At 46.4% G+C, this 22,059-nt stretch overlaps 1 protein-coding gene across 9 annotated transcripts in view; it reads right to left on the reverse strand.

The window, feature by feature from the left end:
* CNTRL (centriolin) overlaps positions 1–22,059 on the reverse strand; it is an 89,785-nt gene that overhangs the window by 16,274 nt on the left and 51,452 nt on the right. For 8 of the 9 annotated variants that reach the window (XM_070374978.1, XM_070374980.1, XM_070374979.1 and 5 more), the window contains 15 exons: positions 19,568–19,747; positions 18,720–18,836; positions 18,285–18,417; positions 17,714–17,862; positions 15,946–16,126; positions 14,322–14,635; positions 12,583–12,788; positions 10,450–10,642; positions 7,582–7,712; positions 7,304–7,444; positions 7,075–7,201; positions 6,033–6,197; positions 5,040–5,199; positions 3,223–3,338; positions 2,925–3,142 (listed from right to left, as the gene is read on the reverse strand). In XM_070374978.1, coding sequence (XP_070231079.1) covers positions 2,925–3,142; positions 3,223–3,338; positions 5,040–5,199; positions 6,033–6,197; positions 7,075–7,201; positions 7,304–7,444; positions 7,582–7,712; positions 10,450–10,642; positions 12,583–12,788; positions 14,322–14,635; positions 15,946–16,126; positions 17,714–17,862; positions 18,285–18,417; positions 18,720–18,836; positions 19,568–19,747 — 2,531 coding nt within the window. Of the gene's footprint in view, positions 1–1,511; positions 3,143–3,222; positions 3,339–5,039; positions 5,200–6,032; positions 6,198–7,074; positions 7,202–7,303; positions 7,445–7,581; positions 7,713–10,449; positions 10,643–12,582; positions 12,789–14,321; positions 14,636–15,945; positions 16,127–17,713; positions 17,863–18,284; positions 18,418–18,719; positions 18,837–19,567; positions 19,748–22,059 lie in introns of all 9 variants that reach the window. The other variant, XR_011465021.1, reaches the window with a different exon arrangement.

Genomic DNA, 22,059 nt, shown 5'->3' on the forward strand with positions numbered 1-22,059 from the left:
TAAAAAGTGAAAGTGAAGTCACTCAGTCGTATCTGACTCTTAGTGACCCCATGGACTGCAGCCTACCAGGCTCCTCCATCCATGGGATTTTCCAGGCAAGAGTACTGGAGTGGGGTGCCACTGCCTTCTCTGTTTAAGATTTGTCAAAAAAAAAAAAATGTATGTATGAGCATGTGCTCCTTTACGTGAACAGGAATCACACACTATGGACTGGCTTTGGTCTGGCTTCTCTCACTGAGCAGTCACTTTGAGACACACCCACGGAGTTGCGTGTTGTTAATACCCATTGCTTTTTATTGCCCTGTAGTACTCTATGGCATGTTGCTACTGTACAGTCCCTAAGTCATGTCCAACTCTTTTGTGACCCCAGGGACTGTAGCCCGCCAGGCTCCTCTGTCCATGGGTTTCCTAAGCAAGGATACTGGAGTGGGCTGCCCTTTCCTTCTCCAGGGCATCTTCCCAACCCGGAGATCAAACCCACGTCTCCTGCATCGGCAGGCAGATTCTTTACCATTGAGCCACCAGGGAAGCCCATTCTATGGTATGCCTGTGTGTGTGTTCTGTCATGTCCAACTCTTTGTGACCTCATGGACTGCAGCCTGCGAGCCTCCTCTGTCCACGGAATCTTCCAGGCATAATACTGGAGGGGATTGCCATTTCCTACTCCAGGCAATCTTTTCAACCCAGGGATTGAACCCTGGGTGTCTCCTGCATTGGTAGGTGGGTTCTATACCACTGTGCCACCTGAAAGTCCATTCGATGGTATGGATACACTACAATCTGCCGACCCATTCATCAGCTGATGGGCATTTAGCGTGTTTCCAGTTTATGGCCACTGCGAGTCAAGCTGCTATGAGCGTCAGTGCACAGTTTTGTATGGACGTCGGCTTTAACCTCTGGGCTTCCCAGGCGGCGCCAGTGGTAAAGAACCCACCTGCCAACGCAGGAGACACAAGAGACGTGGGTTTGATCCGTGGGTTGGGAACATCCCCTGGGAGAGGGCATGCCAACCCACTCTAGTCTTCTTGTCCGGAGAATCCCATGGACAGAGGAGCCTGGTGGGCTACAGTCCACAGGGTCGTGAAGAGTGGGACACAACTGAAGCAATTTAGCGTGCTTGCGTGCGCGCACACACACACACACTACTCGTTTGCACCTCTAGGTGTGGGAAAGCTAGATCTTCTGGTAGGTGTATGTTTGCATTTTTAAGTCTAACTGCCAAACTATTTTCCAAAGTGGTGGTCTGACATTTTATACTCCCACCAATTGTGTATGAAAGTTCCTTGACAGAATTTGGTATGGTCAGTGTTTAATCTATTGATGTAATGATATTTAGTTGTGGTTTTAATTTGCATTTCCTTAATTATTAATGACACTGAGCATCTTTTCATGTGCTTATCTGCCATTTATCTATTTTCTTAAATAAAATGTTCAAATTTTTGCCTATTTGAAAATTGGTTTCTTCATTTTCTAATTACTGAGTTTTGAGAGTTTGTTATACATGTACATACCTCCTGGGTACAAGTCCTGCATCAGACACACAGTCGCAAAGATTTCTCTCCCAGTCTGAGATGTCTTCTTATTGTCTCAACAAGTGTCTTTTGAGAAACAAGTTTTTTTTCTTCCAGCCACACTGTACAGCCTGTGGGATCTTACTTCTACAATAAGGGATTGAACTTGCCCTCTTGGCAGTGAAAACATGGAATCCTAACCACTGGATCACCAGGGAATTCTCAAGAAACAGAAATTTTAAACTTTGATGAAGTTCAATTTTATCAATTTACTTTTTTACGGATCATGCTTTCAGTGTCTTATCTAAGGAATTTTTGCCTACTCCAAGGCCACGAAGATTTTTTTACCTATGTTTTTTCTCTTACAAGTTTTACATTTATGTTAATGATCCATTTTGAGTTAATTTTTATACTTAGTGTGAGTATAGACAAAGTTCATTTTTTTGCAGTGCTTTTAGCAACATATTTTGAAAAACCATCTCTTCTCTGTTTTGCATCTTTGTCAGCATCAGTTGTACATGTATTTGTGAGTTCACCTGCAGACTTTCTGTTCCATTGTGTTGACCTACCTACATATCTTTTGGAGAACGCAATGGCACCCCACTCCAGTACTCTTGCCTGGAAAATTCCATGGACGGAGGTGCCTGGTGGGCTGCAGTCCATGGGGTCACTAAGAGTCGGACACGACTGAGGCGACTTCATTTTCACTTTTCACTTTCATGCATTGGAGAAGGAAATGGCAACCCACTCCAGTGTTCTTGCCTGGAGAATCCCAGGGACGGGGGAGCCTGGTGGGCTGCCGTCTATGGGGTTGAACAGAGTCGGACTTGACTGAAGTGATGTATCAGCACCTACCTATCTTTACACCAACACCACAGTGTTTTGATCATCACGGTTGTATACTGTGTTAACATCACATAGTATTAGCTCTGAACTTTTATTCTTTGTTAAAGTTGCTTTGGTGTCATATCTAAAAAGTTTTATATTCTAGGTCCTCTGCATTTCAATATGAATTTCAGAATCAGATGGCCACTTTCTATTTAAAAAGTCTGTTGGGATTTTAATTGTGATTGTTTTGAATCTACAGATCAATCTGAGGAGAACTGAATCTTAACAATGGGTTAATACTGGGCCTTCCTACCCGCAACAAGGTATATTTCTCTACTGACTTACATATTCCAAGCATACATTATTTTACTTAAATCACAAGTTATTAAAAAAAAGTGCTTTAAGGGAGGGAAAAAAAGCCTAAAAGGAAAATTCATCCCAAAATGCTACTGGTGAATCGTACTGTGATACTGAGTCTGTGGTGTATTTTGTATTTTTTTGTCTTTTCCAATTTCTAAAACAGTGTGTTTATAGCGCTTTAGCCTTCCGGAGGGGCCTTGCAAGCCCACGTGCCCCCGCCCTCACCGTCCGGCCTGTGCCAGCCCCCTCTCCCAGCTGTCGCGTTCCTCCTCGAGGTCTTCCTTTTGTTTGCGCAAAGCTTCAACACGCAGCCGCGACGCTCGGGCCTCGGCGGTTACCCGCTCAGCCTCGCGCCTGTCCCTCTCTAAGACCTGCTTCTGCCACTCCACCTCCCCTTTCTGTCGCAGGGCTGTCTGCTGCAGATTCTCCAACTCCAGTTTCTCCTAAAGAAGAGAAAAGAGGACTCAGCTGTACAAATGGAGACCGCGTGGTTTGCTCCCAGTAAAATGCCTTTGTGTATTACCTCCAGCACGTCAACCTGAGTCTTCTCTAACTCAGACATCTTTTGCTCATGCCGTAGCTTCAAAGCTTGCAGCTCATTGTTTTCAAGTTGCAACATGTCCAGAATATTCTTAAGTTCTAAGAGAAACAAAGCATGGTCCAGGCTATTAATTGAATGCGGAAACATTTACAAAATAAACAGAAAATAATGCTATTGGCTGATATAAAAATAGGTAATAAAATACATATTTGTTGTGCTGAATTAATGGAACTAATTAATTGCATTTTGAACGAAAAAAATCCTTTAAAAGTACTGCTAAACATTAATTTGCTGGAAAAATTTAAACACATATTCAAAAAAGATCTAGTTCTAAAAGAACTTACCCTACCTAAAAGAATTTAAATCAAACAAAAACTTCAAACTGTATCAGCTGAAATTTACATATCAATTCTTTTGTCCTTTGAAATATAGATTTCTAAATATTAACTATTTTTCTGATTATAAGAATATTTGTTCATTACAGAAATTTTGAAAAAAGTATAAAAGAAAAAAATTAAAACCCATCATTATCCTACCATCCAAAGATGATCACTACTGCAATAGCACTTTGATAATTTCCTTCCAGAAGCTTATGTGCGGGCATATACACACCCCACACACATACTTTAATTTTTTAATATTTTGGTGGCTCAGACTGTAAAAAAATCTGCCTGCACTGTGGGAGACCTAGGCTCAATCCCTGGGTCAGGAAGATCCCCTGGAGAAGGGAATGGCAACCCACTCTAATATTCTTGCTTGGAGAGTTCCATCAACAGAGGAAACTGGCAGGCTACACAGTGTATGGGGTCGCAGAGTCGGACGCGACTGAGTGACTTTCAGTTCACTTGAGACTTCAACAGCCTTCTTTTTTTAAGTTTTTTTTGATGTGGACCATTTTTAAAGTCTTTATTGAATTTGCTGCAACATTGCTTCTAGTTTATATTTTGGTTTTTCAGCTGTGAGGCACCTTAGCTCCCCGACCAGGACCAAACGTGCAGCCTCTGCACTGGGAGGGAGGCTTAGTCACTGACTGCCAGGGGTCCCCACACGCACATATTTTAGAACAGATTAAGACGACATTCAATGCTTAGTTTTTATCTATTTTTTTCACTCTTCTTTTATCAGTATTTTTCCATGCCATTAAATGTTAAACTATGGTTTTTAAATTGGTCATTTGTTTCCAAATTTTGTCATTATAAATTCTACTGTAAGTAACTCAGCTTAATTTGTAAAACAAGGAAATTAAGGCTTATTTCTTAATAAAATTGAAAAAGAGAAATAAATATTGCTGTGATGTGCATAAATGCTTGCCCTCTCTGCTGCTGCTAAGTCGCTTCAGTTGTGTCTGACTCTGTGCGACCCCATAGACAGAAGCCCACCAGGCTCCCCCGTCCCTGGGATTCTCCAGGCAAGAACACTGGAGTGGGTTGCCATTTCCTTCTCCCATGCATGAAAGTGAAAAGTGAAAGTGAATTTGCTCAGTGGTGTCCGACTCTTAGCGACCCCATGGACTGCAGCCTACCAGGCTCCTCCATCCATGGGATTTTCCAGGCAAGAGTACTGGAGCTTGCCCTCTCTAGATAAATAGAAATAGCTACCTAGTAAGTTTAACAGCTGTGTATTTTAAGAGTTTAAGACACTGGGAGGTTGTTTCATTTTATAATTCAATCAATAGCCTATAAGTGGTCTTCTTTCATCACACTCTGGTAGCAATGAAAATTCTGCTTTCAGTCAATTTAAATATTTCATTTATAATCTGTTTTTCTTTGATTAGAAATAAGGTTAAACTTTAAACTTACCAGTTTTATGTTTAGACATCTGCCCTAAAACTACCTGAAGATTTTCTTCCTCTTTTTCAATTTCTTGCTTTAAAAGTGAAAGTTGATTTTTTTTCTCACTAATCTGGACATTCAGTTCTCCTTTCTGAAAACTCAGTTCTTCCAGAAGACCTTTTAGTTCCTATGCAAAGAAAAAAAAAAAAACAGAAAAAAGTCAACCCACCTCTACCAAGTTATGAATAGAAAATACTTTAAAATCAATTCTGTTATTAACTGTCCCACATATAAATTATCATTTGAAAACAAGCTCATCTTTGTGTTTTACATTAAGAATAGCACTGTATTTACACTAACATATTCTAGTATAATACAAGTAAAGAAGTAATATAATATCTACATTTAAAACGTATATGCAGTTATTACTATGGGCAAGGCTGTATGTTACAGAGAGAAAAGGCTGATTCAGATCCATCTCCTGCCCTCAAGGGGCTGTTAGCACCTTTTGGGGAAGTAAGGCCGGGAACAGAAACATGATCAAGAAAGGCTAAGGTTCTGTAGGAAAAGTGCAGAGCGTCACCAAACTCAGAAGCAAGATAAATCACTTCCAGGAAAAGCTGGGGAAGCCCCTTAGTGGCGTGAAGCTGAACTATGCAACTAGATCAGATCCGGGCATTCCCAGAAAGGGATTCCTGAAGAAACAGCACGGGAAACACAGAGGCAGAAAACAGAAAACCTCGGCACGTCCAGAAAACATGGAAGGCCAGCTGCACACAGCAGCCCCAACGCGGCTAGAGACCACCAAGCTGAGAGGCAGAAAACTTCGGCACGTCCAGAAAACATGGACCAGGGCCAGCTGCACACAGCAGCCCTAACGCGGCTAGAGACCACCAAGCTGATGGGACAGGGGCGGCGAGATTCGGGGATTCATATCTGCATCTTGGGGGGAACCAACGAAAATATCTCGAAATAAAGCTACAGAACTACAGGACTCTTAAACACTACTGCGAGACATACCCTGATGTGGTTGCACTTCTCAGTTACTTCAGTTTCTCCCAGCCTCAGCGCTTCCTGGAGGTCAGCTCTGGCCTGGACCATGCTTCCCTGGAGTAGATGCAGCTCCTCCTTCTTATGCCCCAGCTGTCTGTCCAAGACAGCCATCTCCTGCTGCTGACCCGTTACCTGCATTAAAGAGAGGGAAGGAATACGTAGCTTGACAAAAGTGCTGAGATGGAGAACATTTCGTCCAGCCGAATGCTGTGCGGAGGTGGTACTCTAACTTTAGTTATCTTAGCTGCAAGAGTCAGGGGGCCGGGCTGGGGAACGCAGGCATGAAACGCCTGATAAAGGCCCTGAGCTCACTCAAATCACAGCAAAACAGGAACATGAGAACCGTCCCTCGACCATCCCTCGAGTTACGGTTTTCAAAGAACCTCCCTACCTGTCCTTCATTCCAACTGACACCACCCTGGCACTGCCCTACATGTACTTCATTCCAACTGACACCACCCTGGCACTGCCCTACATGTACTTCATTCCAACTGACAGCACCCTGGCACTGCCCTACGTGTACTCCATTCCAACTGACACCATCCTGGCAATGAGAGTTAGGCAGGGATGTAAGAAATTTACTCGTTTTGTAAATTTAAAACTTACAATTTTAAGGGCAATACATATTCAGTTACAGAAAAGCAGAAAATGCAGACACGTGAAAGGAAGAAAACAGACAACATTCACTACCCTCCTTCATCAGATGACCATGTTTGTACCTTGGCAGAGACTAAAAATTCAAACACAAATATTTATACACACATTTAACATAAATGATCTCAGAACAGATCATGTTTTGAGACTCACTCATTCAATAAGATATTGTATTGAGGAGATTCAAATTCGGGTTGGGCTCTATTCTTATCCGCTAGGATATATGGCCTCATTTGTACTTTACTATGTATTTGCCAGTCTCTTCTACAATCAGACACATATCATTTTTATAATCGCAACACGAATGGAGGCTTCCCAGCAGCATGAACTGGTTTTCAAGGCGGCTGCTGCATACCTGGCTCCTCAGCTTGTCCAGCTCCGCTCTCTTGGCATGCAGGAGGGCCTCCGACTCTCTCAGGACCTGCAGGTGGTGATCCTCAGTGCGCACTGCCGTCTCGATGTCTTTCTGCAGCTTCTGCAGCCTACAAAGCGCCAGCAGTACCAGAGCAAATCGGCAGGGAGACCGAGCCCCAGGAGCCCCCACCCAGCGCAAGCCTGCGAAGCCGGGCAGAGGCCGTACTTACTCTTCTGTTAGTTTTTCCTTCTTCGTGTTTAAACACTGGAAGTCTGAGTCTTTTGCTGCAACAACTTTGTTTATCTCTTTCAAGATTTCTTCTTGCTCGGTTCTGTGCTGCTCCAAATCCTTTGTGTCCGCCTGCAACAATCTGAAACACATCGCTTTATTTCCCCCAGACTCCTTAGACTTGACGTGTTATTTCTCCTAAAGCAATTACCATCCTCTTAGACTCAAGCCTCCCATTCATCTCACTGGGTATATCGGTGGCCGAGCGCGTCTGCCTACCTGAGCTGCTGATCAGCCTTGACGAGGCTAACAGCTGTTTCCTGAGCTCTCCTTTCTAACTCCTCAGCATCTTTCTCAGTTTGCAACAAATTCCTCTTGGCATCAGTGAACTTTTCAACAGCATTTTTTGTCTAGAAAAGAAACTGTCATTAAAAGCAAGTCAGCTGCAATATTCTCTGGTACTGTAAATTGGCACAGCTCTTGGAAAGCAACAGTACCGAAAGAGTGATAAAAACGTTCATTCACTTGGACCCGCCAGTTCTCAGAAAAGAATTCAGAAGAACTGCTATATAAAACTGCTCACTGCATACTGAGATAATGTAAGACTTGACAAATAACTGAATTAACTGATAATGCATCAACACAATACTGTGTAGTCTTTAAAATAAGACGACAAGGTAGTAACATGGAAGAATGTTAATGATAAAATGTTAGCTAAAAAAAATAAATTTAAAGGGGTACAAGCACTATAAGAGTGACTATACAAAACTGTATCTTGTCAACAAAGAGAAAGGCTTTGCAAAATTAAAAATTGTAATTTGAGGGTGGTGAGATGGTAGATGATCTTCTATTTAAAAATAATCAGTAGTATTGTTATTTTTTTCAATTAAAAATTATCTAAACCAAAACAACCACCCCCCCAAAACAAAAAACATTAAAAAAGAGAAGAAAAAAGTGAACAAATAGCTACCCATTTAAGTGGCAAAGACGTTATTTTACCAAGATTCCCTCCACAGAGATTTTTCTTTCAATACATTTACTAGTTTATTTCTGGCTGAGCTGGTCTTCCCTGCTGCACGTGAGCTTTCTCTAGTCACGGTGAGGGGGGCTGCTCTCCAGTCGCAGCTGCAGGCTTCTCACTGCAGTGGCTTCTCTTGTCTCGAAGCACGGGCACCGGAGCTCGGGCTCAGCAGCTGTGGCGCACGGGCTGGTCGCTTTGCGGCACGTGGAAGCCTCCCGGGCCAGGGACTGCGCCGGAGTCTCACACACTGGCAGGTGGATTCTTAACCACCAGACCATGGGAGTCCCTAGAGACTCTGCCTTTGCTCTCGATATTATCTTAAGTAAAATTCCATTACTCTAAGGATAATTTAATTATGACCGGGAATCAAATATTTAATACTTCTGAAGTATTTCAAAACCTTCCTATACAAGATTTGGCAAAAATAGCATTTTTTTTTCCCTATCAGCTTGGTTTCTTTTTCTGTCTAAAATAAGAGGCTTAAAAACAATGTCATGAGAAATCCAAAAGCAGAGTATCGTTAGAACTTGGTTGAGCAGTGACTCACTGTTGAGCGGAAACACTCTGTATTGCCGTTGCACTCAAGTCAGAGATGTCTGTATGTGAGGCTCATCCGGTAGACACTCTGTGCACTCAAGTCAGAGATGTCTGTATGTGAGGCTCATCTAGTAGACACTCTGTGTGGACGCAGAGGGTCTGGCTGCCCCTGAGGTGCTAATATTTCACCACACTTCTTTCCACTCTGGACGGCCAGTCTCGACCAGATTCATCAGCAAACCACTGGACAAAACTCGTGACCCACTACGGAAAGCCAGCATGTCTCCAGCAGTTTTTTATCTCCGTGTATGTCAGGTTTTAACAAGTCTGGCACATTCCTTGCAGCACTTTCTCCTTCCTCTTCCTCTGGAGCAAGCTGCCTCCCTGAGTCATTTCGGGAGGATGAAGGAGGAGAAGCTTATTAGCCTGAACCTAGGTTCACTTCCTCTCTCTGCCAACTACCGGTCTCAGTAATCTTTTATACACCACCAACAGATTTTTCTCTGGTCCTGCTCACACCTATTTGCTCTCCCAGTGATCTACCATATGACAGAAGAATGGAAAAATGTCCCCCAAGAAGATGGGGACATTTTTCCATTCTTATAAAGCCACCACTCAGAATTACTTACATAAATCCTTCGTTTCAGCTCCTGGGTAACAGATTTCTATTCATTCAAATTGGTCCATGTTGAAACAACAATATAAAAATAGTAGTTCCTGAGGTGCTCCATATGGAAAAGGGACTTTTTTTTTTAATCCTGGAATTCCCATCTAGCTAAAAAGCTCTTTTGGTGAGGCAGGACTTCAGCTGTGTGACCACAGGCTAGACCAGGCTCTGTGAGTTACATCTGTGACCATCTAACAGGGTTGCCAGGAAAGTTAAACGAAGAGGTATTTATAAAACAGGCAACATGTGGCCTAACGGGCTCAGTAAGAGGCAGTTCCTTTCCCTCCCCAAATTACTCTGTATTTAAGTCTCAAGAATATTACTTCAGGCCAAAAAATACTTGATTTTGTATCAACTATCAACTTGGAGAATAAACTAAGAGTCTGACTGTGAGGTGCACTGTTATTTTATAAGACTATAAGAGTAACCCGTTTAATAAACATTACAGCCCAAGTAACTTTTAAAACACACAGGATAAGGAGGTGGGGTGTGTTAGGAACTAAACGACTTTCAGGAGCTTTAAGTATCCTACTTCATCTCACTCACACTGGACGGCCTAGGCTGGCTGTTTTTGCTGTGCTGGGTCTTCAGAGGTTCAGCAGTCGCAGCGTGCGGGCTTAGTTGCCACGCAGCATGTTGGATCTTAGTTCCCTGATCAGGATCGAACCCGTGTTCCCTGCCCTGGAAGGCGGATTCTTAACCAACGGACCACCAGGGAAGCTCCCCAGCTTAGATTTTCTTAGCCTGAATTTACAGTTGAGGAAAGCAAAGCTCGGAGACGTAAGTGACTTGCCCAAATCCTCGAAGCTCCTTAACCAGCAGAGTGCAGCCTGACTCTGAAGACTGCGCTCTTACACGTTCTCTTTCTAACCCATCCTGCTGATGACAGTAAGCCACCTCCATCCAAGCACACAGCACATACTTTCTCTGTTGTGCATGAAAGTTCACTCTCGGCTTCCGCCAGCAGTCGGTCAGCCTCCCTGAGCTCTGCTCGACGTTTCAGGAGAGTCTTCTCGATGCACTCAATTTCATCTACAATATCTTCATGGTGCTTGAGTGATTTTTCTATTTCTAGCTCATTCATAAGACTCTCAACATTTCCATCAATGAAGTCTCTAAAAAAATTCACATACACACACATAGAGAGATTTTAAATGTAACCATATTAATACCTATAGCCTAGTGATAAAAAGATGCATGGTGACTTTCTAATACGAGAAGGGATGGGACAGACAGCTACATCTGATTAAGCTCAAGCTCTTTGTTTACCTTGGTTCAAGGTCTAAGTATACCTAAGTTTAAGGTTATGTTACCATATTTTTACTCGACGTGGCATATTGCTGACAATCAGTGAATAATATGTATAATGTATGATGCTGCTGTTTTGTCCTTTTAAATATAAAGATTTTTTTTTTAATCAGCACTTAGTCAAGACAATGCTGATAACTTCACCTCTTCTGTGGTATAAAAATAAAGCAAGCCACTCCCAAGACAACCATCCATTTCCCTCAAAATTATTCTACATTTCTGCCAGAGTAAAATTATGGTGATGATATCTGACAAATCAAAAAGCATAACACAGGACTTAGTAACACAAGGCTAAAGTCAAAATTGCTTGAAAATGGGACTATCTATACAGAAAAACATGAAAATAAACTTAACATGTTAACAGTTTGTCTTTAAATGAATACAGACAATTCTTACTTTTTTCTTTGACCATTTTTGTGTTATCCAAATTCCCCCAAATGATAATTTATTTTTATAACTAGGAAAAGAAGTGGCTGTCCCACTGGCCTACATCCCCCTCAAAAACTTCACCCCCTCATGTACACCTACAAAAATGAAACAACCATCCTGTAAGCCCTCAAACACCTAGGCCCACCCTTCTCTCGGCAGCCCTCGCTTTTTCCGGCCAGGTCTCTAAGTCACTCTTGCATTTGCTCCTAGAAGGCAGAGACCGTATCTTACCCACCTCAAGGTCCTCCACAGGTCTTCCTCCATCCCTGGCACACGGGCCAGTCTGGCTAAATGGACAAAAACTGAGGAACTGTCGTAATTCATGGTCTAGTGCAGAAGATGGGCTTCTGTGTAACTGACCCGTGCAGCAGATACTGCATTGGCTAATGAGCGCTATGCCAGACACTGGGGCACAGAGAGGGAGGCCCTGTGCCTGCCCGCCTGCCCGCCTGGGTACCTTACAACACAGTATGAGCAGCACTACGCCCCATGCTGCCAACTCTTAATTGTGGGAGCCTGAGATGAGAAGCCTCTTATATCAGAGGGGATCCCTGACCTTCACCTGGAGAGACACACTGGAGTTGTGTGGGGCAGGTTGGGAAGCCACTGCAGGCAAAGAACAGTGCATGCAAAGCTGGGGAGGAGGAGAAAAGGTGGTGCTCAGGGAAACTGCAACCAAGTACGCAGGGCGCAGGGCCAGAACAAACACTGTGTGGGGAGAGAAAGATGAGAGAGAGGCAGGGTTCAGGCCCTGGAGAGCAGCATGTCCGCTGGTGGGAGCACGCACGGCCAGGTGTGCAGCCACGTCGAGGGAGGGGCAGAGCGGAAGAGACTAGACCTGGAGAACCTGACAGAGGATAAGAGTGCCTCAAGGCCAGGGCAGCGAAGATGAAGGAAGGGCGCCAGCGGAACAGCCCTTTGTGCACAGCGTCAGCGGGCTGGGAGAGCAGCTGGACGCCTAGGGGAGTGGAGGGAAAGGGGAGTGGTGAGGACACCAGCAAGCCTGCAGCCAGGATAACGGGGAGGGATGGCCATTCTCCAAGAGCGACCACAGGAGACGCTGATGTGGATTATCGGCCACGAGAACTTAGAAATCACCATGTGGCTATTAAATTAATTTAAATTCAGTTCTGTTTCCCAGTTTCATCAGCCACATTTCAAGTGCTCAATAACCACACATGGCTAAGGCTACTGTTCCGGACGGGACAGATCTAGAACATTCCCAAGAACACAGAAAGTGCTACGGGACAACACTGATTTTGGTTACCTTAATGAACTAATTCATCTGAATCATAAAAATAAAATGGCTAATAATTACTTTCGCTGTTGATGTTTCTGGATGGTTCTATGTAATTCTTCTACTTCATGCTCTAAGCCTTTCTTCTCTTGCAAAAGTTCATCAATATTATGATGCAGTTCTTCTATTTCTTTCTCAGACTGCCGCTTGGATACTCTCATCCTCTGTTCCTGCTTCTTTGATTTTAAATGCTGTATTATGTCTTCCAATCTAGAAACCTCATTCTCCTAATAAAGAAAAAAACGCAATACTGAAATATCACGAGGTCATTTCCCCTTTTTCCTGCTCCAAACTGAAATGAGCTGTGGTTAAAGTGATATCTATGCCCTGAAAATAGTGGCAGCTTCCTAAGACTTCAGTTTGAAAAGAAAAATTAAGTCAAGCCAATGTCTTCACAAACCATAGATGAAATGGATGGACCACCAGATTCTACGACTCCTCCACCAGTCCAGCTACGGCTGCCAGATACACAGTCAGCAGGCACCTCCTGCGGGTACTGTCTGGTCCCAGAGTTCAGCATCTGACAGAGACACAGACGTACACGTCGCCCCCTCCTCTGGACACATGGGAGGGGAGTGGGCTGAGAAGGCTACTTAGAGGAAGGGGTACTCTGCTTGGTTTTGAAGAACAAATGAAATAGGAAAAATCTAAGCCGAAGAAGTAATGTACAAACACAGGAGATATAAAGGCACACCTGGGAGCCATATGACAGCTGGGTACTAGCTGAGGGTAGAAGAGCCAGTTACGAGATCAACAGATGCTGAGCCAACAGAACTGTTACAAAGCCAGCGTGCGCTGAGGCACCGCAGGCTAACAGGAGTAACGACCATTTGTAACCATGTAAATAGCTACAGCTCTGAAACTAGGTTGACCGATTAAAATTGGACTGGTGGCTTCACACCCAGGTACTAGAATCCTTTACCTTCCTCTCAGTTTGCTGAGAGGAAAAGGAAAAAAATCAAGAGCTCGGAAAACATCAGGATCCAGGTATCCTGAGTTAGAAGGAGGTACTTGTAATGCATTTTATTTCTTTAGTGCCAAAAGCTTGAAAAGTAAGCTAGGGACTAGGAAGGATTCATTTCTAGAATTTAGCCTAGAGGAAAAATATGAAATACGGTAAAATTTATACTAAGTTAAATGAACTACACTGCCTGCAAATAAAGAAGTGTTATGCAGTCATTAAAATACTGCTTAAAAATGTCTATGAAAACCATGGGAAAAATGCTTGTAACATTAAGTAGGAAAAACAGAACACAAAATTATGGGCACAAGAAGAAGAGAACTGTGAAAAGAAAGAAAGAATCATCATTAATCTCACCACCAAGGGGTTATCCCCAGCAAAGCCTCACTGTGTGCTGCTGTTACACGTGTTTACACGTGAACACACGTCTACACGTGTGTGCCCACGTACAGGCAGGTATGTACACAACCACGGTGACTGAGCAAGCACACGCCTACACACACACTCACACAAGCACATGCCTACACACACACTCACACAGTGCTTGTCAACAAAAACAGGCATAAGAAGCCTTCTTTAAAAATGGCTAATTTCTGGGCTGAAAGCATTTTTGTTATAAAATGGTTAAATTAGGTCCACAAAGTGATCTGGCACCTAACTTCTGACCAGAACAGTATTTTAACAAGAGAACGTTCGCTGGGTTCTGACCATCCGCCTTACAAGCACACTTCTGGGACGCGGGCTCTGGGGTGGCCCCAGGGAGGCCGTGTGGACCGGGTTCGCGCACCTCCCCACTTACTAAGGCATGGTGCTCCGGGACGTTGCAGTGCAGCACGCCCACTGGGATGAGGGGGACGGAGAAGCTGGGCGGTGGGGGCCCGTACACAATGGGGGCACCAGCAGGGGGCGGGCCATACACAACAGTGCCAGGGCTGAGAGGTCGGCTATTGTTGGGCAAGGGAGGCGGCGGTGCGTAGAGGGCCATGCCCTGTGGCACAGGAGAGCCGTCAGGGAACACGGTGTACATCATGTATCCAGGAGGAGGGACAAATGGGCGGTCATCGTGGTCATCCAGCTCGCTCTCCTCCCGGCTCTCTCCTCCACTGTCTGCATCTTCAAACAGAAACACAGGAGCGTGTGTTATTCCCGTGGCTTACTAGGTAAACACACTTAGCAGAGAACAGCAGCATTCAGGCCGAGATATCAGAGATGCAAAAATAAAATTTTGTAAAAAACATCAAAAGCAGTTTTGAAAAGTGGATCAAGACAGAGATTCCAATTCTTTCCACCAGGTGAACCCAAGTTTCTCCAACACCTATCCATTGGTTTGCTTTTTTCCCGTCTTCATTCACTCATCACTCAGCAACACTTGGGTGCCTGCTCCGTGTTACATGGAGGCCAGCAGAGAAGCGCTACGAGACCCACAGCTCCACCATCCGGGCACAGCCTCTCTCGGGCTTTGCTCACTCATCTCTCCAGGAAGCAAGAACTAGCTGTGTGTGCCACTGATGACCGAGCACACAGCCGGCACTCCACTTCCTGAATGAACAAATTCGCAGAATGCAATATTCCCATTTCACAGATTAACACTCTGCTGCTGCTGCTACTGCTGCCAAGTCGCTTCAGTCGTGTCTGACTCTGTGCGACCCCATAGACGGCAGCCCACCAGGCCCCGCCGTCCCTGGGATTCTCCAGGCAAGAACACTGGAGTGGGTTGCCATTTCCTTCTCCAATGCATGAAAGTGAAAAGCGAAAGTGAAGTCGCTCAGTCATGTTCGACCCTCAGCGACCCCATGGACTGCAGCCCACCAGGCTCCTCCGTCCATGGGATTTCCCAGGCAAGAGTTCTGGAGTGGGGTGCCATTGCCTTCTCCGAGAGCAGCTAAATAATTTGCCTAGAATGACACAGCTACTTAGTGAAAGAGCCGGGATTTACCCCAGGTCAGACTCTTTCCTCTGGGGCTCTGGAAGACAGACTCGCAACACTTCACTTCAGTTGGTAATTAACGCCCCGAGACGAGGGTGTAAACCGCCACGCTCCAGGAGCACAGGTGAGCTGCTCAGCGCCTGGGTAAGGCAGTGAGGACGAAGGTCCAGCAGAAGAGTGCTGCTCGAGGACCTGCGTCTTGCTGAAGTCACGGGGTGTCAGTGGGCACAGAGGAACAGTTTGGGAGAGAAAGGAAGTAGAATGTTCCGAACAGAGGGCTTCAAACATGGAGGTGTGAGAAACACAGCATGCAGCTGGGTGTGGCTGACAGGCAGGAGAGGGACAGGAAGGGAGGCAAGGGGCCACTGGCCACGGCCAGGTCACAGAGGGCTCCCGAGCAGGCTGAGAGACTGGACTGGACTTTATGGATTTCAGGGGACCAAAAGTCATTAACCAGGCAGGAGAAATGCAACTTCCGGGATGTGACCTGACTTACCTTTATTTGAAAACGATTTATGTAAGCCGCTCCTGATGGGAGAATACACCCAGTACCCGGAGGCAGCTTGAGGGGCGCCGTCTTCCCTCCGGTCCTGCTGTGGTTTTCTAATAGGAGTCGAGGCTGCGTACTTCAGCCCGACACCAGAGTCCTTCGTGGCCTGGGAGCTGTGGCTGGAAACCTAGACAAATAACAGAGGGGCACAGCGTCTCTTAGGAATACAGGCTGATGTGGAGAAAGATCAGAGTCTACAGCAAGGCCGACAAAGAGCTGGTTTCTCTTCCCACATCATAATTCTCGTTCTCACACGGAAAAGTGAGACGTGGTCACATGGTCATATAACCCGCATGTGTGCCAGCCTCCTGGCTCCTGTACTCATGCTTCCTAGTGGTCTCTCTTCCTTTGGTAAGATCACGGAAAGCAGGTGCCTTCCAGGCTGCCTGTGCTCCGTCTCCTGTGGTGCTGGGGGCCAGGCCTGGCCTTAGAGCTCTACCGTTGCGCTCCTTCTCCTTCCCAGTTGCAGGTCGGCCCTCCAAGCCCTCAGCCGACTCGGGCTCTGCTCTAACTTGCGCTGCTTCCCCCTGTGGCCCTGGCTGTGCCAAGATGTCTGGCTTCCTCAGAGGTCTGGGAGGAGGATCTTAGATTCCGCTCTTGGGGTTTTGAGGAAGTCCACACGGCCCTGGGATCCCAGCGGGTGAGGGCTGCTTCTCCTGACTGTGGCTGTCAGCAGATTCCAGCAGGATGTCGCTCTCAGCTCTGGAGGAGAGCCTCTCCTTCCTTCCCACATTCAGGCCAAACCTTCACTCTGTGCCCACTGACACCCCTTAACCCTCCTCTCCTCCAGCTCCTCTGCTCTAGCCTCCTCCATCCTGCACCCGAATGAGTTCAAACAGCCCCACCAGAGCAGCTCACGCACTGCAAGTCTAGCCTTCACACTCTGCCAGACTACTCCTCCGAAACTAGAGCTCTGATCATAGCACACACAGCCGCAGTTTCCCAAGGCCTACATAATTAAGGGTAAGGGATTTTGAAGTCCCTTTAAAAAAAAATTCATGGCCCCAATCTACTTTGCCTTTCACTGTTCCCATCCCACCCTCAAGCCCCGCAAGGCTACCTGCCATGGCTGACCCAACGCTCCTCGTCCTCGTGGGCTGTCCCCTCACTCCTGAGAGCACATCCCGTGAGGGCTGCTTAGCGCTCACTTCACGCCCCTGCTTGTGAAGGCGTCTTTCCTAGACGTCCCCATGAGATGAATCTGTAACTCTCTGCGACGTGCCTGTCACTGCTTCGTAACTGCATGGGTGTAACTGCTCCTCCCCAGCTCATCAACTCTTGGAGGGCAGGGGCTCTATTGCTCATCACGGCTTCCCACCAAGTCCTGCACTTGACCTAGACCTCATAAGCGCTGAGTGAATGTCCGTTAAACGGAAATGAAATCCAGGTGCCTGTGTTTCTGTCTCAGCCTCTGTGTAATTCTACTGCCATTTTCAACAGTTTCAACAGGCTCTCTGGGCTCAAGTCACTTTATCTCCCTTACAGGATCCTTATTCCAGGACCCCACCACATACACCTGAGCACGAGTGGGCAAGTGCCACGTTTCCTGGGAATGCCCCATTTCCATCTCAGTATAAACACTTAAGAACCTCAACGCATGGCTTAGCCTAGATACGTTGTTCTTGACACCTGATCACAGATTTATGGAAGGCAACTTTGTTACATTTTCTTAAAGAAAACTTAGTATATATTCCCAACAACACAGACTTCCTACTTTTGATGATGATGGTGGTGGCATAAAGTACCAATAGCCTCGTCTTTTGAAAGGATCTGCCATGCTGCTGATGTAATCATTCTGGTAAGAAACTTCACATCGGAGTTCAGCAATTTCTTCCAAAATATTTTCAATGCCTCCTCTGTTATCTGTAAAGGAAAGTTATTCCATGAGTTGGGCATGAAATCATCTACTTCCTTTCGCTCTCAAATGTGATTCCATGAGAGCCAATGATTCTTAGTTCCTCACAGCTGTCCTTTGGTAATAAGTGTTTGCTGACACTTAAAGAGGACAGACATATCCTGCTGCTATTCATTTAGAAAGCGAGCCAGAGAAAGAAACAGATTTGTAAACATTCCTTTTTTTGAAAATACAAAAATGAATCTCTTCTCCTCTGTAATCAAGTCCCTGGATATTGCACTTACATACATTGGAAAAAGTTCTTTATTTATTAAGCTAATTATCACAGCTCTATAAATCAAGCATGGGCTTGACTGGTAACAAATAAATCTGCTAAAGGGAAAAAACCAACAGAATGATCTGATTTTAAAACCAAAGCCCAGTACTTTACCCGCCCCGGTGCGGTCTAGTGAGTCCCGCAGCCTTGCGATCTCTCTCCTCTGTCTCTCCATGGTCTCATTCCACCTCTCGATTTCCAGCGCCTGTGAGCTTGCTCCTTGGGTGCCTGCCTCTACTTTCTCCATCTCAATTCGAAGATATTAAAAAAATCACATATGAGAAGTTGCCAGTGAATGTTCTTTTCCAGATGCATTTCTCCTTGCAGTATGATTTATAATCCCCTGATTTTTTACTTCTACTTTACTAATGAGGAACCCCATTACTCCAGACATTTAAACCCTGCAATGCCTGGCACCCAGCAGAGGATCGAGTACTGACTGCCGACGGGACCTCAGAACCCTTGGAGAGGGCCCCTACCGCAATTCAGTTGCTTAGGAACTGAGATGGACCCAAGAAGGAGGTGGTCTCGTGGGGAGCCGGCACTGACCTGCTCCTCTCTCTCCCTGAGGAGGTTCTGCAGGAGTTCGATCTCCGCTTCCGCTCGGGTCAGATCCCTTGCGGCCTGTGCTGCCTTTCTGCTGAACCGCTCTGCTTCCTGCAGGTCCTGCTGGGACGGAGGCGCGGGGAAGGCAGCACGGCACTGTGGGCTGTGCTCTTCTTCTCTCTCCCTCCCAGACTCAGTCTCTGGTCTCATCAGCTCGCACGCCTGGCTACCCCCTGCACAGGAGGCGCCCGGCCCCACCTCGCCTACCCATCAGTTGGCAGCTCCCACAACCCCTCTGTGGGGTCCAAGTAGGCAGGGTGCTACATCAGAAAAGCACAGACCAGCTTTTCCTCCCCTGTCCCACAGTCTCCCATGACTGGGGGGGACTCTGGGCTCCCTTGGTGAGGCTTCTCCCTCCTACGACCTGTGGTCTTAATCGCATCAGCATTTACGTCCTATACAGGCTGTGACAGACTTATCTCGGGCAGGACTCATAATAACACTGTGAAGAGATATACAATCCTCTATACATGATGAAAGGGCTGAGGTTCAGAAGGATGACACCACAGGCTGAAGACTTCTGCTTAGCTGTGCGTTGACAGCTGCCTCCCTCAGCGGACCCCTGCACTCTGAGGTGAAGACGGTACGCTTCATTTATGGTTCTTTGGGGACTCCCTAGAGCACCACACCCATGGCAGGGCTGTGATGGGGAACTGCACCCATCAGGTCTGAAGAGAAGCGGACAACTTTATGCAAGAGCCAGAGTCTCTAATGAGAGCTCAAAAACTCAAGTGGCTAGGTGTCTCGGCAGGGCAGCCTTGGTGGGCACTTGCTCTGTGCATGGGACTCACCTCTGCACGCTCCTGGTTAATTTTCATAACAGTTCCATGAAGGGACTTGAGCTGGTCTTTGGCGATGGTGAGCTCAGCCGTGGCTATCTTATCAGAGGCGGCCACAGCCTTCTTTAGTTTCTTCAATTCTTTATCTAAACCCAGAACCTGCGCCTGAGATTTGGCATCTTCAAGTTTCTTCTGAGATAAAAAAAAAAAGACAGAGAGATGACTCATTTGGTAGCAATGAACTAAGATGCAAGCCCCACGCGAGCAGGGACTCTGTTCCCAAGCCCCACGCGAGCAGGGACTCTGTTCCCAAGCCCCACGCGAGCAGGGACTCTGTTCCCAAGCCCCACGCGAGCAGGGACTCTGTTCACAAGCCCCACGCGAGCACGGACTCTGTTCACAAGCCCCACGCGAGCAGGGACTCTGTTCACAAGCCCCACGCCTAGAACAATGCCAGGTACACAGCAGGGGCTCCGAGTGAAAAATAGAAACGCCTCCACACTGTACAGTAACTAAGAATGAAATCAGTACACTTAGTCTGGAGGCTTTGTGCTCCTAAACCCATTCATCTGTTGGAAAAACATTTCTTGGCACCACTGCCAAGCGATGGACCAGCCCCTGTGATCACTGGGGCATGTGGTGGTAAACCAAACAGACTTGCCTGCTGCCCTCGAGGGGCTTATGAGACGCACATATTCAACAAATGCTGAGCAATCGTGTAACTGAAACTGTGACTGCTGCTCTCAAGGGAGAGAACAAGGCACCCACCTCTGTGAGAGGCTGGCAGGAGAGATCTAGACTGGTGGGAGAGGGAGTCAGGGAGGAGAGAGGGGGGGACACGGTGCAGGGGAAGCCAGAACAGGGAGGAGAGAGGGGGAGACACGGTGCAGGGGCAAGCCAGAACTCAGGGTCTCGGGAACTGCAAGCAGCAGCACGGTGAGAAGAGGAGAGCGCTAACGGAGGCCAACCGCACAGCGCCTCAGAGGCGAAAGCGCTTTTGTCTTTATCCTAGAAACAACAGAGGCTGCTGGAGAGAAGGGAAGATGGCAGGGACCGACAGGGGTCTATTTGTGTTTTGTGCTGGCTGCTCCGAGGAGCCGGTGTAAGTGGAAATGGGGGCTGTCCCGTGGCCGCAGCCGTTGTCCAGAAGAGATGACGCGTCAGGATGGATGAGGGTGGTGGCCCTGGAGAAGGACACCGTGCAGATATTCCAGAGAGATTTTGGAGGCAGACTCGTAAGACTAGGGAACTGGTGTGTTCTCACTGAAGCATGAAGCAGGCCACTCGCTAGGGCTGGGAGAAGGTACAGAACAGTGCAGCCTGAGAGCACGCTTCCAGAGAGCAGTGAAGCGGCTGCCAGCCGAGGCTGCAGACACTCAGTGCCACCACTATGCCCGGATGGGTGGTTTTTAATTCAGGAATAGTCAGCCACGAGTGTAGGGCTAAAGAAAGCAGACAGCTGCTGTTTTGTCACAGAAGATAGGAGAAAGGAGCTAGGAATTTGAGGATATTTGCAAACAATGGTGATAGTGGGAGACCGTGGAACTTAAGTTGGACAAGGAAGAAAGTAAAGACAGGAAGGCCGTACACCAGGAAAGCTGGGGCTCAGGCACTGGGATCGTCCAGCGCGAGGGTGCTGACAGGAGAGGAGGCTGTGGTCAGAGCAGGGTGCTCCAGCTCATGACCTCAGAGACGCTGGCTGCAGCTTCTGGATCGGACACTGTGTGACAAGGGGAGTAGTGGCTGGGGTAGCTTTGGAGAAGCTTAAAAAGAGAGCAGGGAATCAGAAGGAAAAGAGAAGCTTAAAAAGAGAGCAGGGAATCAGAAGGAAAAGAGAAGCTTAAAAAGAGGACAGGGAATCAGAAGGAAAAGAGAAGCTTAAAAAGAGAGCAGGGAATCAGAAGGAAAAGAGAAGCTTAAAAAGAGAGCAGGGAATCAGAAGGAAAAGAGAAGCTTAAAAGAGAGCAGGGAATCAGAAGGAAAAGAGAAGCTTAAAAGAGAGCAGGGAATCAGAAGGAAAAGAGAAGCTTAAAAAGAGAGCAGGGAATCAGAAGGAAAAGAGAAGCTTAAAAAGAGAGCAGGGAATCAGAAGGAAAAGAGAAGCTTAAAAAGAGAGCAGGGAATCAGAAGGAAAAGAGAAGCTTAAAGAGAGAGCAGGGAATCAGAAGGAAGAGAGAAGCTTAAAGAGAGAGCAGGGAATCAGAAGGAAAAGAGAAGCTTAAAGAGAGAGCAGGGAATCAGAAGGAAAAGAGAAGCTTAAAAAGAGAGCAGGGAATCAGAAAGAAAAGAGAAGCTTAAAAAGAGAGCAGGGAATCAGAAGGAAAAGAGAAGCTTAAAAAGAGGACAGGGAATCAGAAAGAAAAGAGAAGCTTAAAAAGAGGACAGGGAATCAGAAGGAAAAGTGAGGACTTGGAAAGTAATGTTCCACAGACATGTCCAGTTTGGAAAGGGGTGTAGAAGGAGGCAAATTATCCCAAAAGCATTTAAGTACCACCCAGCAGACT

The sequence above is a fragment of the Bos mutus genome, chromosome 8, assembly GCF_027580195.1.
Source record: "Bos mutus isolate GX-2022 chromosome 8, NWIPB_WYAK_1.1, whole genome shotgun sequence".
In the NCBI taxonomy this organism is placed as follows: domain Eukaryota; kingdom Metazoa; phylum Chordata; class Mammalia; order Artiodactyla; family Bovidae; genus Bos; species Bos mutus.